This window comes from Misgurnus anguillicaudatus, chromosome 23, assembly GCF_027580225.2.
Source record: "Misgurnus anguillicaudatus chromosome 23, ASM2758022v2, whole genome shotgun sequence".
Classification (NCBI taxonomy): domain Eukaryota; kingdom Metazoa; phylum Chordata; class Actinopteri; order Cypriniformes; family Cobitidae; genus Misgurnus; species Misgurnus anguillicaudatus.
Window position 1 is genome coordinate 9,743,437 of NC_073359.2, and position 12,936 is coordinate 9,756,372.

At 34.3% G+C, this 12,936-nt stretch overlaps 1 protein-coding gene across 4 annotated transcripts; it reads right to left on the reverse strand.

Annotated features, from left to right (window-relative positions):
• Positions 1 to 313: 313 nt before the first annotated feature.
• lhx9 (LIM homeobox 9) lies at positions 314 to 12,178 on the reverse strand. 4 transcript variants are annotated; one of them, XM_055218316.2, is made up of 6 exons: positions 12,039 to 12,178; positions 9,443 to 9,653; positions 8,496 to 8,698; positions 7,520 to 7,875; positions 4,835 to 5,037; positions 2,542 to 4,279 (listed from the first exon to the last, which is right to left on the reverse strand). In XM_055218316.2, exons 2-6 carry the CDS (start codon positions 9,614 to 9,616, stop codon positions 4,025 to 4,027), a joined length of 1,191 nt encoding a protein of 396 aa, XP_055074291.1. In that variant the 5' UTR covers positions 9,617 to 9,653; positions 12,039 to 12,178; the 3' UTR covers positions 2,542 to 4,024. The 4 variants fall into 4 exon arrangements, with proteins under 4 accessions (XP_055074293.1, XP_055074291.1, XP_055074292.1 ...); XM_055218318.2 differs by lacking the exons at positions 2,542 to 4,279; positions 12,039 to 12,178 and adding an exon at positions 314 to 1,608 and having other exon boundaries at positions 9,443 to 10,146; XM_055218317.2 differs by lacking the exon at positions 12,039 to 12,178 and having other exon boundaries at positions 7,520 to 7,872; positions 9,443 to 10,158.
• Between the last annotated feature and the right edge of the window lie 758 nt (positions 12,179 to 12,936).

The window sequence follows — 12,936 nt, forward strand, 5'->3', positions numbered from 1 at the left end:
TATCATTGCCTTCTTTTTGATATCTCAGGACCTTATTTTTTTAAAAGAGGTGTAGAAAGCTTGAGCATATCTGCTGACTTTGCCCCCCCAAAAAATACTGATTACCGGATGTGATGTATCTGCAGAATCCATAAATGTATGTAGAATAGGCTATATTACACATTTTAAGCACTTTTTGTAAAATTGTGTGCAAACCAGGACCTTGGCATTGCTGACTTTATAGGTTTCCAATAACAATAACTGTAGCCTGATGCTGATCACATATAAAGTAGTACTGTAATAATAATAAAAACACAACCAAGTAAGCTTTCCTTGTGTCCATTTTTTAAGAACATTTGATAGTTTAATGAGGATATTAGCCATACAAAACCATGCATATGTATCACTATAAAAAGTGAAAGTGTGCTGGATATATTTTTTTCATTTTTTCCCCAATCTGACCATTTAAAAAAATATTAGCATGGCATGTTGTGAGGTTTAAGCAGGCATACAAAACCAGTTATTATATGAAGCATATACAGTAGTTAGATTATCCAACAGAGCATTTAAAGTTGTGTGCAAGTGCAGAAATCATCTGTGGAGCGAAATGAATGTTTTTGTGGTTATCTTGATCCTACGAGCGGCAGATCAGTGATGCAGCTCAGAGCTACACTGACATCTCAGGCATAGCTGGAATTCAACACTGTTCTGTTTACCGGGCCCCCATGTGGCCCAAAGCTTGTCCAAACTCTGTTTACAACCCTTAACAAGACATGCAGCATAATACAAGCATTGTTTAACAAGTGGACTGAAAGAGTTCTCTGAGGATTTTTTTTAACAATATTTTACAAATATTTTATCAAGCGTGCATACACAATGACTGATAAAAATACATGTTTTATCAACTAATACCACAATACAAAAAAAACATTTTTTATTTTAAATAATCACCTTTTATTGCCAAATAAAGCATGCTTTCACTTATTTATTTTTACTTTTTTTACTTTTAACGGTATGATTCTGGCTTCACAATAAAAATTCCTTTGAACGCATTAAGAATAACAACAAATAAAACATCAATATAAAATAATATAAACATAATGAAGTGCATGCAATGTTAATCTTTTTTTTTAGCTTAGTTTCGTTTTTTAGTACAGCCATATGGTGTTTAATAGTCCTCCCTTTGATTTTCTCATTTCGCTGCCAAGTTTAAGGAAGACTGTGTGTTCATGGACATTTGTTGCACAGGAATGTTTACAGCAAGCAGAATTACAAGGTAGTTTTCAGTATGTGTGCGTGTGTGTGTAGACATGCATGCATATGTGATTTTTAGTCCTCCATCTCCTGCAGTCGCCTCTTGGAGCAAGAACGCTCCAAAATATGTACATCAGCAATAGTGTATAACTTTAATATTCTTTCCATAAGAATTCTCGGACAAAGGTAGCGTCGAACATTTTTGGATTACATTTTTTCGTAGATTTTTATCACTTTATTATCTTTAATATCCTAATATTGTCTTTGTCTTCAATGGTGAAGAATTCCGATCAAAGTTTTCCCCCTTCTTTAAATACTTTAGGGAATTTTCAAACGTCGTGAAGTTTGGCTGTAATGCCCCAAGATTTGTTCTCCCTGAAAAAAAATCATAAAGTAACAATATATTAAACTACAGAGTAACCTTGCTTTGAAAGGTTTATTTTAATGCTATCTAGCATTACTTTGATCTGTATTTCTTTATGAAAGTTCATGCATTAAAAAGCAATCCTCATCTACGCTGTAAAAAATTTGCTGTAATTATGCACACTGTAAAAAAATTACAATGTTATTGCAGCTGGGTTGCCGGTAATTTACCGTAGATTTAAATTTATGTTATTTACTGGCAAGAGTTTGTTCAAAATTAAATACATTTTAAATATTAACACGTCTTTATCTTTACAGAATAAAACTATACAATAACAGTCTCATGCAAAGCATTCTGGGAACCAAAAATCATCATCAACCTTTTTCTGTTTTTTGCTTCAGATTTTGTTTACCAGAATGTTATGCTTGATGCTTTTTTTTTTGTTTTACTCTGTAAAGACAAAGACTTTGCCAAAGAACAAAACATTGCCAGTAAATAACATTAATTTAAATCTACGGTAAGTTACCGGCAACCCAGCTGCAATTTCTACAGATTTTTTTTTACAGTGCAGCTGGTTGCCAGTAACTTACTGTAGAAGATAAAGACTGAAAATGTTTCATGTTCATTTAACTTTGAACAAACTGTTGCTAGTAAATAACATAAATGTAAAATCTACAGTAAGTTACTGGCAGATAGTTGCCAGTAATACCCAGTAATACTGTAATTTCTACAGAATTTGTTTTACTTGTAACTACAGGGCTTTGGTTCAAATCCATGGGGCATTACTTTGTATCAACAAACAGTAACGTTTAAAATCGATGAAAGCAAAATGTGCAAGGGTTTTGTTTTGGTTTGATCTGTATTTTTTTTCCCTGTGAGCAGAATTTTAAGTCAACATAAAATGGTTTGTGTAATGAAAAATAAAACTCTTGTAATGCAAAGTATTTTATTCACACAAATTTAATAAGATATAACAACTGTTTGGTCCATAAATATTTAAGGGGAAATAGTTTCTATACACCATCATTTTCAAGAAACAAGGAAACATGGACAATCTCGGCAGAACACGTACTGTACTATTAACACGAAGATCAATATATATGATTCTCGGATTTACCAACTATATCAGAAAGAGTGCACTGAACTGCTTTCTATGACATTGCTGCCCCCTCGTAACAGAATACGCTATTAAAAAGATCTTCCAAAAGTCAGATGGAAAACAGAACAGTACAAAACTAGTGAGGCGTTTCAAGAATGTAAATCATTTAACAAACAAACATGTATCTCCTGAATTTCACAAACTCTCTTCCAAGGTAAGGCACATAGTAGAACTGAGTTAAGCATCTACTTCATGAAGTAGATCTAGTGTACCACTTTGTTCTACAACAGAACAAATTTAGGAAATGTTTTACCCCGACCGATCTTAAACTGCCCTGCACCTCCAACCCACAATAAATATTTTTTGGTCTGTTCAGTGGCAAGGGTCCGTCTTAGAAAAGGAAAAGAAAAGATGCTTCTCTTCGAGTTATCTCGCTTATCAATTCTGAATTTTCTGGATTCATAAAAGCAGCAGGAACTTCCTGCTTAGCATTCACAAGTCACGCTGGGACCTACATTCAGCATGAGGGACTCGCTCATAATGTTTCCTACTGGGCACCATATTGTCACCGAGTATTTATCTCTTAATTCGAAACAGTTGTCCCACTAGTTGAGGCCCAAACAGACAGGGTTAAATCTGCTACTTTAGAAACAATTCATTAGGCCACCTTGAAAATCTGATATTGCACAACGTCGTGCCAAAATCGGGCATTTGAAGCATTTCTTACTGTACAGATGAAGTACAGGTGTACAGTTTGATTTTTCATTGCAGAATCGGTGAGGGAACAGTGCTAAATTGAGGTTACAGCATCCGCTGGGCATTTGAGTTTTGGAGACAACTGTAATGTGAAGGTACAGAATGAGCTACAATCACTGTAAAGATCTGCACGGTGAAACCTAAACCATTTAAAGAAAGTATGTCCAATTTAAGATACAAATGAAATAAATAATTTTCTTTATATTACGTTCTTACAAATATATTTGTATTTCCATACCAGAAAGGCTAAAATGCAAAAAACATAACATGTATGCTGGCACACAGTGTGCAGATATATTTTTGGAGGGTATTTAAACTGAAACTCACATTTTAATGTCTTAAAAATAAAAATTAGTCACCGTCTAAAATGATAACTGTGCAGATTTTTAACCAAAAAAAAAACAACAAAAAAAACAAACTCAGCTGCCACGCGGTTGCAAATGCTACACATTTAGGTCTTTCATTTTTGTTCAATGTCCAAAGGTCTTTCCCTGGTCTCCAAAAAGTGTTTCGTGGACAACAATCAGAAAAAAAGGGGGTGATAAAGGACAAAAAATAAAAACAAATCCGTGTTAGAAAAGGTTTGTCAAGGTAGTTTGTGGGGGACTCCCAGATTCGTGGCTGTCCAAACTAGAGGTCACTGATGTTACTACGGTGATAGAGGGATTGGTCAGGTCAGTTAGTGTGGTGGCCGTGCTTGGTGGGGTCAGAGGACCGCTGTCAGATGAGGGCGGCGGAAGTGATGTGCCATCAGCCTTATCAACACCCCCATTCTCCTGCCGCAAAACGTTCCTTCTGAATTTGGCCCGTGCGTTTTGGAACCAAACCTGCAAACCAATCCCAGGGTCTTTACTTCTTTTGTGCTTTGTTTTCGAATTATTGTCATATTTTTGCCTTTAATATCATTTTAACAATCATTTTACTCAACAATGCCAAAGTGAAAAGATCTATAAGCTATAGGGAACTACAGTATAGGCCTCAACTTTTGCTAAGACAATAGGGAGTCAAAAACATGGACCAATCCTTCAAATGGACACAATCCAATTCAGATCATCAGAAATTGGTGTCCGTATAATGTTTGCATGTATGCATTTATTTCCAAACATTTAGCTTTTTAAAGGTTGCTTAATGGATATCGGTGTATCAGTATTGCCCCTTGAATTATTTCTTAATTTGAAATGGAAACTATTCAGGTATTCAGAATCAAAACACATTTTATCTACACTTTCTAGCTATTGCCCTGCAACATGTGAAACTACATGACGTAACACAACCAAATATGTCCCGGGATGAAAACGAAAAACAAAACAACTCAAAGATGAGATGACTGGTGTGAATGTGAAATGGACTCTAACTGTGTTAAGACATCAGGTGACTCTTACCTGAAGAACTCTCTTGGTCAAGCCCGTTTTTTGGGCCAGCTGTTTTAAGTCCTTTGCATCAGGGTTGTGGTTTATGGCAAAGTAGGACTTCATGGTGCGGAGCTGATGGTGTTTGAAGGACGTGCGCATGCGCTTGGTCTTCTGGGAAGGAGGGTACGACTGCTGATCGCGATCCAAATGATCCGCGTCGTTCTCGTTACAACCTGAGAAAAAAACAAGATTGGAGAAAATAAGAACAAGCAATAATAAACAATATTTGATATCTCTCTGAAATAAAAGTGTAGGTGTTCGTGAATTAATCGTTTTTATTAACGATTATAAAAGCAACAAAACGTTTGATAAATTGCAAGGCTATCTTCAGAGATGGTACATGGACGAGCATGTATTTTAAAAACATTACATACATTAGACATTTTGGCAACCATGAAAATTTACCTCGTTTATTTACATTGACTGTATTGTAATCCTTGGATACTGATATTCATTAAAACGAATAATTCAACACGTTTCCTAAATAAACAATTGAAATTTATTAGCCTAATAGTATACATCCAAATTTAGAGATTCCATTTGTATAAAATATTAATAGCATTGTATCAATTAATTATCACTCGTTTTAACGTCATTTCGATTTTATTTCCTCTTATTTACGTGATAATTTGAAAATATCGCTATTAATACATTCAAATTAAATATTAAACCGTGCCAAAATAGCTAAAGGAATAGCATATTTTAAAAAAAAGTGTCAGTTTTGCATTATAAATCCTGCTTTAGGGCGCTGATCCATTTCATCAATTTGGTAATGAACATTGTTGCTCATCTCTTCAAATATATTCGTATTTACAATCGTAATACTAATTCAAAACAGTAAGTATTTTAAATTTATAGAGCTATGAGAACCTCATGAAAACATGTGCTTGCCTTTACGTCCCACTTTATTTTTTGCCACCAGAGGTCTCTATCTGCAAATGTCTATGCAACAAGTAGCCTATAGGCTACTCATGCATTATGACTTACAGTACATTGGTTATATGCTGAATTTTGGCGCCTAATAAGATGAAATGTTGCAAAAATCAGTTTTAAAAAATTATTCGTTTAAATTTGAGCCCATATGCTAAGACACGAAAAAAGATACATAAACAGTATCTGTGGAGAAACAGAAAAGCAGATAATAAATAAGGAGAAATTAGGGAAAAACCGAATGAACAAGAAAGCTATAAAAATACAAACACAAAAATTTTACAATATTATATTATTATTATTATTATTATTATTATTATTATTATTATTATTATTATTATGTTATATAATAAATAATAATAATAAGCCATTATCCAAACAATTCGAAATAAATTTACTATATCGCCAAATGAAATTTATACACAAGTCGTGTCAACTTGATAATTATTACAGCTGACAACCGCTTAATTTCTTAGGACAAACAACAGCATACATTCAAACGTCACAACACGTTAGTGTCTGAACGAGTTTAAAGTCGGATTGATCCGCGTTTATTTTTATAACTGTTAAAACTTTGTTATTAATAACTGTTTGAAACGTGTTGAGTTGTCCTGAGAACAGCAATGACCTTCATGTAGCTGAATGAGAGCTGGTGAAGAGCCAGAGATTCCGACGTCACATTCAATTAACAGAGAACAATTAACAGGCAGATTACCCTTATTTCTCTCCATTCATGAAGAACGGCACATACTTGGCACACAAAGCCATTTTTTCCAGGCACACAGCAATTGTAACAGCCACAACAAAACACGCGCAGCGGGGATTTGTGTTATGGCGTTATGTTTCTTCATTCAAACATTCGAATAAAATGTTAATCGAAAACGAAAGAAATGTAAAATAATGACGTCTATATAAAGGTACAGAAACCGACACGAGGCAAGTGATCTTAAATAGCTATGATTCCTGCACGTGGGGTTGGGTCAAGGGTTCACTCCTTTGAGAATTTTAAATTAGATGTTTGATGACGCACTAATGAGGCAGACCTATAATTAATCTGATCCAATCAGCGGCGAGGAAAAGTGCGTTATTTTGACTGCTGCTGGCACTGTCGGTGAAATAAATTAAATGAATATGCTACCAAATCTAAAAATTTAAAAATATAGGTAAATAAAGAAAATCCTATACACTAAGATTTAGTAGCCTATCCATGATATAACCAACTTGTTAGTTTAATATTATAATGTAATAATTGAACAATGTATATAGGAATTATAACCAGATCCTACAGTAAGCGTATTAGGCTTATAGTGTTTACTGAAAGCAGGCCCACAAATTGCATATTAAATAGATGGTGTTTATCAGAATTTCTAAAAAAAAAGAAATGACTAGACTAGACCTTAATATCAAATAAATAAAGTTTATAAATAAACACTAATTTCACATGATACACAATACACTATTTGTAATATAGTAACGTAGCCAATTTATCGAACAATGTACGAGAACTTTAATAATAGCCTAATGGGCAAATTCGGAAACAGCCATTAATAAAAGCTGATTCGAATAAATGTTTCTCATCACATTTATTCTAAACTTCCAAATGTAATTAATTTGTAAATAAAAACAGATATAAAGTGTGATCAGAAAAATAGCTATTTTATTTGTAGACAACTACGCGTGTTTAAATCAGGCCATTAATTAAACAGCTATTAACAAACATCTCACCTGAGTTGTAATTGCCGATATCTATCCCGATCGCCGGACTCTTCCTCTTCCGCGGCCTTCCTTTCTGCACCGTGCCCGTGCCATTGAAGTAAGGCAAAGCAAGCCCCCCGCCTTTGGCCGCTAATTCAGCGTAGTTTAATTGAGGGTGATATTCTCCCTGAATAAGGGTCTCGAAGTGAACCCGGCAGTAAACCAAGTTGTCTTTCATGCCGAAATGGTCACCCGTGGTCAGTGTTTTGTTGCATGTGGTGCAGGTGAAGCAGCTCAGATGGTACACGGAGTCCCTGGCGCGCATCACCATTTCCGATGCGGAGATACCAAGGTGGCAGCGGGCACATCTCTGCACGGAGAACCTTCTGAAACATTCAATTCATTTATCATCACTGACAAACATTATTGCTAATGCTTAACATATCAGTTTTGTGTTGGTGGGCTACACTAGCAGGCCTATTGAACAAGTATAGTCAAATATAAATATGTGTGTTTATAACCTGAAATATAGAGCAAATGACATTTCTAAATAAATAAGACACGTGGACAAACGAAATTGTTAGCACTTATGTTATTAATGAAAGTGATTATTTTGTCTTAATTTAGGTCAGTTTAAGGTGTCAAATTGTTTTGCACATTATTTTAGTTACAAAAGAAGTCATTGCTCACACTTCTTAGGCCATTGGATTAGCGGAAAAATATTTTGAACGGATTACAATATTTTTAATGTAAACGTTCTTGCAACAGTTTTTTCTCAAATGTTTTTAGACAAGAATAGACCAGCTCATGTTTAAACGTGTCATTGAATCACTGCTGATCTCTATATGGGTCAATGGTTTACATTGGATTTTGGCTCAGCTGTCACCAGTTCTTTTTACTTTGTAATCAGCAAAGTTTACAAAAGTTTACATTTCTCACAAGCTGCAGATTGCAAGCGGCCTTACTATCTAAGGCCTACTAAATAGGCCAAAAAGTTAGATCTTACCTGTAGTAATCCTCTTTGCAGTAAATGCTGCCATCCTTGGCGAAACACGTCAGTTCGGACTCGAGGGCCAGTTTACATTCACAACACTTCAGACACCGTAAATGCCACTGTTTATCAACGGCGAGTAAGTAATATCTGTCCGAGATTTTCCCACCACAGCCGGCGCATAAGGCAGGCTTCTCTGGACTCATGGAGGGCATAGTCTTTAACAATAAAATAAGAAAAATAGATGGGAGTCAGTGAAAGCTGATGATTAAAATATATTCGTTTGCCACAACAGAAATACAACTAAATAAGTAGGCTACTAAATAAGTAAAAAATAGTACATTTTTTTTACGAATGTTATTGTTAACAGAGCAACAAAGTTACACATTTTAATAGCGACTGGGTCAGGCTCGTTCAGCTACTAAATATGAAAGATGGAAAAAATAGACTTTAATTTATAAAACGTTTTAATTTTTTAAGATATAAATAAGATGCCTGAATTGATAAAATGTATAAATGCGTGAAAATGTATAATGTTTTACGTATTATAGATACTATTAAGTGATATAGTATTATAATAACTAGAGTATTACAATAATATGTATAAAACATTTGTGTCTATGACATGCTCGAAATAAATTTCAAAACTATTACAACTACTTAAGGCTATTATAAAAATTATTAACTGATATGTTAATTTAAAAAAATCGTACCTCCATGAATCATTTAGGAAACATCAATTTCCCGTAATACACGAGGCCTGCTAATAAGGCAAAACTTGGATCTTACACTACTAAACTAATTTTCGCTGCATTGCTGTTGTTGTTTATTTCAATCTTTAATTTATTTATTTTAGAAGTTGGTTACAAGCTGTTAACTGTGTCATAAAGACGAAGTAATGCAATTAAAACAACCCAAAGGCACACCAAATGGAAAACAAACCATCCAAAACAAAATCTTACCGTCTCTCGCCCGTTCATCTGAACGGTTTTACCAAGACGAGACTCCGTTTTGGATCTCCTCTCCATCTCCTCCATGATCCCTTGAATATGATCCCCAGAGATGCCGTGGAAAAGCATGGCTGCTGGACGCAATGTGCAACTGCTTTCTTTCGCCTTGCACCCCACAACTTCCATATACAACTGTCCGGATCCTTAAAACATCCGAGAGGATCTGCACCAACAAATTCACACAAATGCAAGCTTAAAAACGAAGCCGATAGAGTTTGATGGAAAACGCAAGAACAAGCTGAGAGACAGGAACCAGTCCACTTCTCCAATGTCTAGGAGGGAAAAAGTATAGTCCGGATGATATAAGGCAAAACCAGAAGTCTGGACGAGATGTTTACGCGTCTGAAGTTTTAAATGGTGATTTCAGATAGTCCCAATCTCCTACTGGGGATCCGAATGCTTGAAAGTCAGGTTTGGGACTGTGTGTGTTAGAGATCCTGTGTCCTATTTGTGAAGAGAGCAAACGCCTGCCCAGCTTGGGTAATTGGGTAGGAGGAGTTCTCCCTCTCTCCTATGCCACTGATTTCTATTCACCAACAAAGACCTGTCACTCTCTTTTCAAACCGATGGTGATGGGCAACACGAGCGTGGAAAGCACTTGGTATAGACCTTTTACTTCTTTTATTGACTGATGCTTTGACACTTTGCCTTTTTACATTTAAGGTTTTTTGTTTGCTTTTAGATTAGTTGCTTGCATGTATTTTACACTTGTCTTATTATTAAATTGATCAATAATGTATTAAATTTAAAGAAATTTGGGATCATTAAGCATTGCAGTTTCGTGAGAAATATAATTGTATGATGTAGTTTTATTTGTGCTTTGAGTCTTTATAGTGCAGTTTATATTATACCAGAATTCTGTATGTCTGATAACTCATATGTAATTAAACCCATAAACTACATTGTTTGGTTGTACAGTATACATGATTTTTGTTCGGCTTCTATTTTATTTAATAATTTATTTCAGGAATAGGTTTGTGAAATTCGTTTTTTTATAAATGTTTAGTAATTTTATATTACGTCTACAAATTGAAAAAATAAGTAAAGAAATTGTAACCACGTGTAATTTGTTTTTAATTTGCACTCAGCAGTTCGTAGCTCCGATGCACACACATTAAGACATTCACGACGATATTAAGTAAAAACAGACCCAAAAGGTAAAATTAGCGTAATTTTAAAATCTGTCACACAGCCATCAAGGTGTGTGTAATGCTTTCATAGTGTGTGTGTGTGTGTAGAGAGAGAGATAAAGAAACAGAATAGGAAATGATGTAAGGAGGAATAATCAGTTGTTTAGATTTTGATTTTTGCTTTGATTTTAACGTATCAAACGCAAAATCTTTTTTCTATGTGAATTAAAATAGTACATTTGATATAAAAATCAAAACACATCTTTGATAGTAAATGCACTTAGTAATGATATCAAAGGCAGCATGGCTTGTGTAGGCGCTGTTCATGCATCTCTTATATTACATTACACGTATACCTTTAAAAGTGCAATGCTCGTAGTTCATTTACATATTATTTCGTGACAATCGCTGTTGTATTTGCACAAAATAATTATTTACATCAAAATATGGATTTGCTTCAGTATTGCAATTATTGCTTCCTTTGGTAAATTAACGAGACTGCTAATTTAATTTAAAGGGAAAATTGTTTTGACAGATAGCTGCTTTCCTACTTTACATTTTTATTCGCTCCTTTTAGTTTCTGGATACAGCCTTTGCACATAGGCCTATTTTTTCTCTCTCAAAAATCACATTTTAGAAATTATTAAACGTACTTGAAGAAACAAATGTTGAATGAAAAAAGCTAATAATAATAATCAATTTCTGTTACTTTTTTTATCTGCCAGCGTTACAAAATCTTTACACCAAATATTTATCGTAAGTATAAATATTCGTTAGTATGATTACATTTTTTAGACTTAAATCATTTTAACAGAAGCACATAAATTAGATAATCTAACATGTAATTGACTCCTATATTTTACTCCCCTTTCGCATAGCCCATACGAAGCACAAAATCGTACATTTCTTGTTGTATTTATTTTTTAATTATTAAAACAGCCATATTTATCTTTACTCTAGATGATCTATTGTCTTAAAGTAGTTTGATTCTTATTTGTAGCTAAGATATTTTTGCACTGTACTTTTCACCAATACAATTATTGATGCATTTGCGTTTTACTTTAACGAATAATTGTATACCGTCACGGTCGGTGTTTAGTTAAATTTAAAGGTTAATTATATCGATTACACAATGCCAGAGGTTTTAATGAATTATTCAATTATTTCCTTTATCCACAGCCCATATAAATAATGTTCATATGGGACTAGGTTTCAATAATATATTAATCTTTATTTAACCTACATCCATATGTAATATTTCGTCAGCATTAACTTTTACCTGTCACCTGTGCAAATTGCCTTTAGAAACCGTCTTCCCTCGCCATTATGCAAAAATAACATGCATTAAAAAAGTAAAGCTACGTATCTGGTTGATTTAACCTTCACGAAAAGAAACAATAGAAAAAGTGGTGTTTTACCATTAGCCGGTGAGATCCGTCCTAAAGTCCCAGTCTTGCAGTGAAGAAGAGATAGATGAAGTGAAGGGGGGGTTAGACAGGACTCAGGAGCAATGTTACCAGCAGATGGGGGCTGTTCCTTGTTTCTCTCTTCCCAGCATGAGTGTCAATTATACAACAAATCCGGAGTGAGCACTGAATATACACGCGCGAATATGATTCACTTTTATCATATGTGAATATAATCTTGTTTATATAACAGTCTTGGTCCTTGAGGAAACCCAACATTGCACATTTTGGGTGTCTCCCTAATCTAACACACAATTTTAGCAACTCATTAGTAAAGACTCTTATCACCCGAAAGGGTGTGTCAGCAAATCGAGACATGGATGAAGTGTTGGGGTGTTTCAGAAATAGGAAACATGGTCATAATATACAAGGTCATTGTCAAAATCTTTCAATAAACGGTATTACTCACAAAAATGTATCTGTAAATTCACTTTTTTTTCTTTAAATAGACTGCGTCACTTATAGTTTGTCATATGGTTAATATAAGACTATGATTTATAGATATATGATTATAAAGCTGGATGTATTTATGTGTTTATTTAATATTCATATAAAAATTGTACGGTATTTTATGTAGCTCTTAGTTCACCAAAAACCAAAGGCGTTTTTACACTGTCTGAAACGTGATAAAAATGGTCCCAAACTGTCACTAGGATGGTACCCCTTGAAACATGTACAATTTAGGTGCAGATATGTACATTTGTCCCCAATTTGAAGCATTAATGTATAATAATCTGCACTCTTTGGTACCAATATGAACCTTTAATGTGATAATATGGACTCTTTGGTATCTATATGAACTCTTTATGTGAGTTATGTCTTATTGAAAGGTTACTGCCCTAGGGATAGC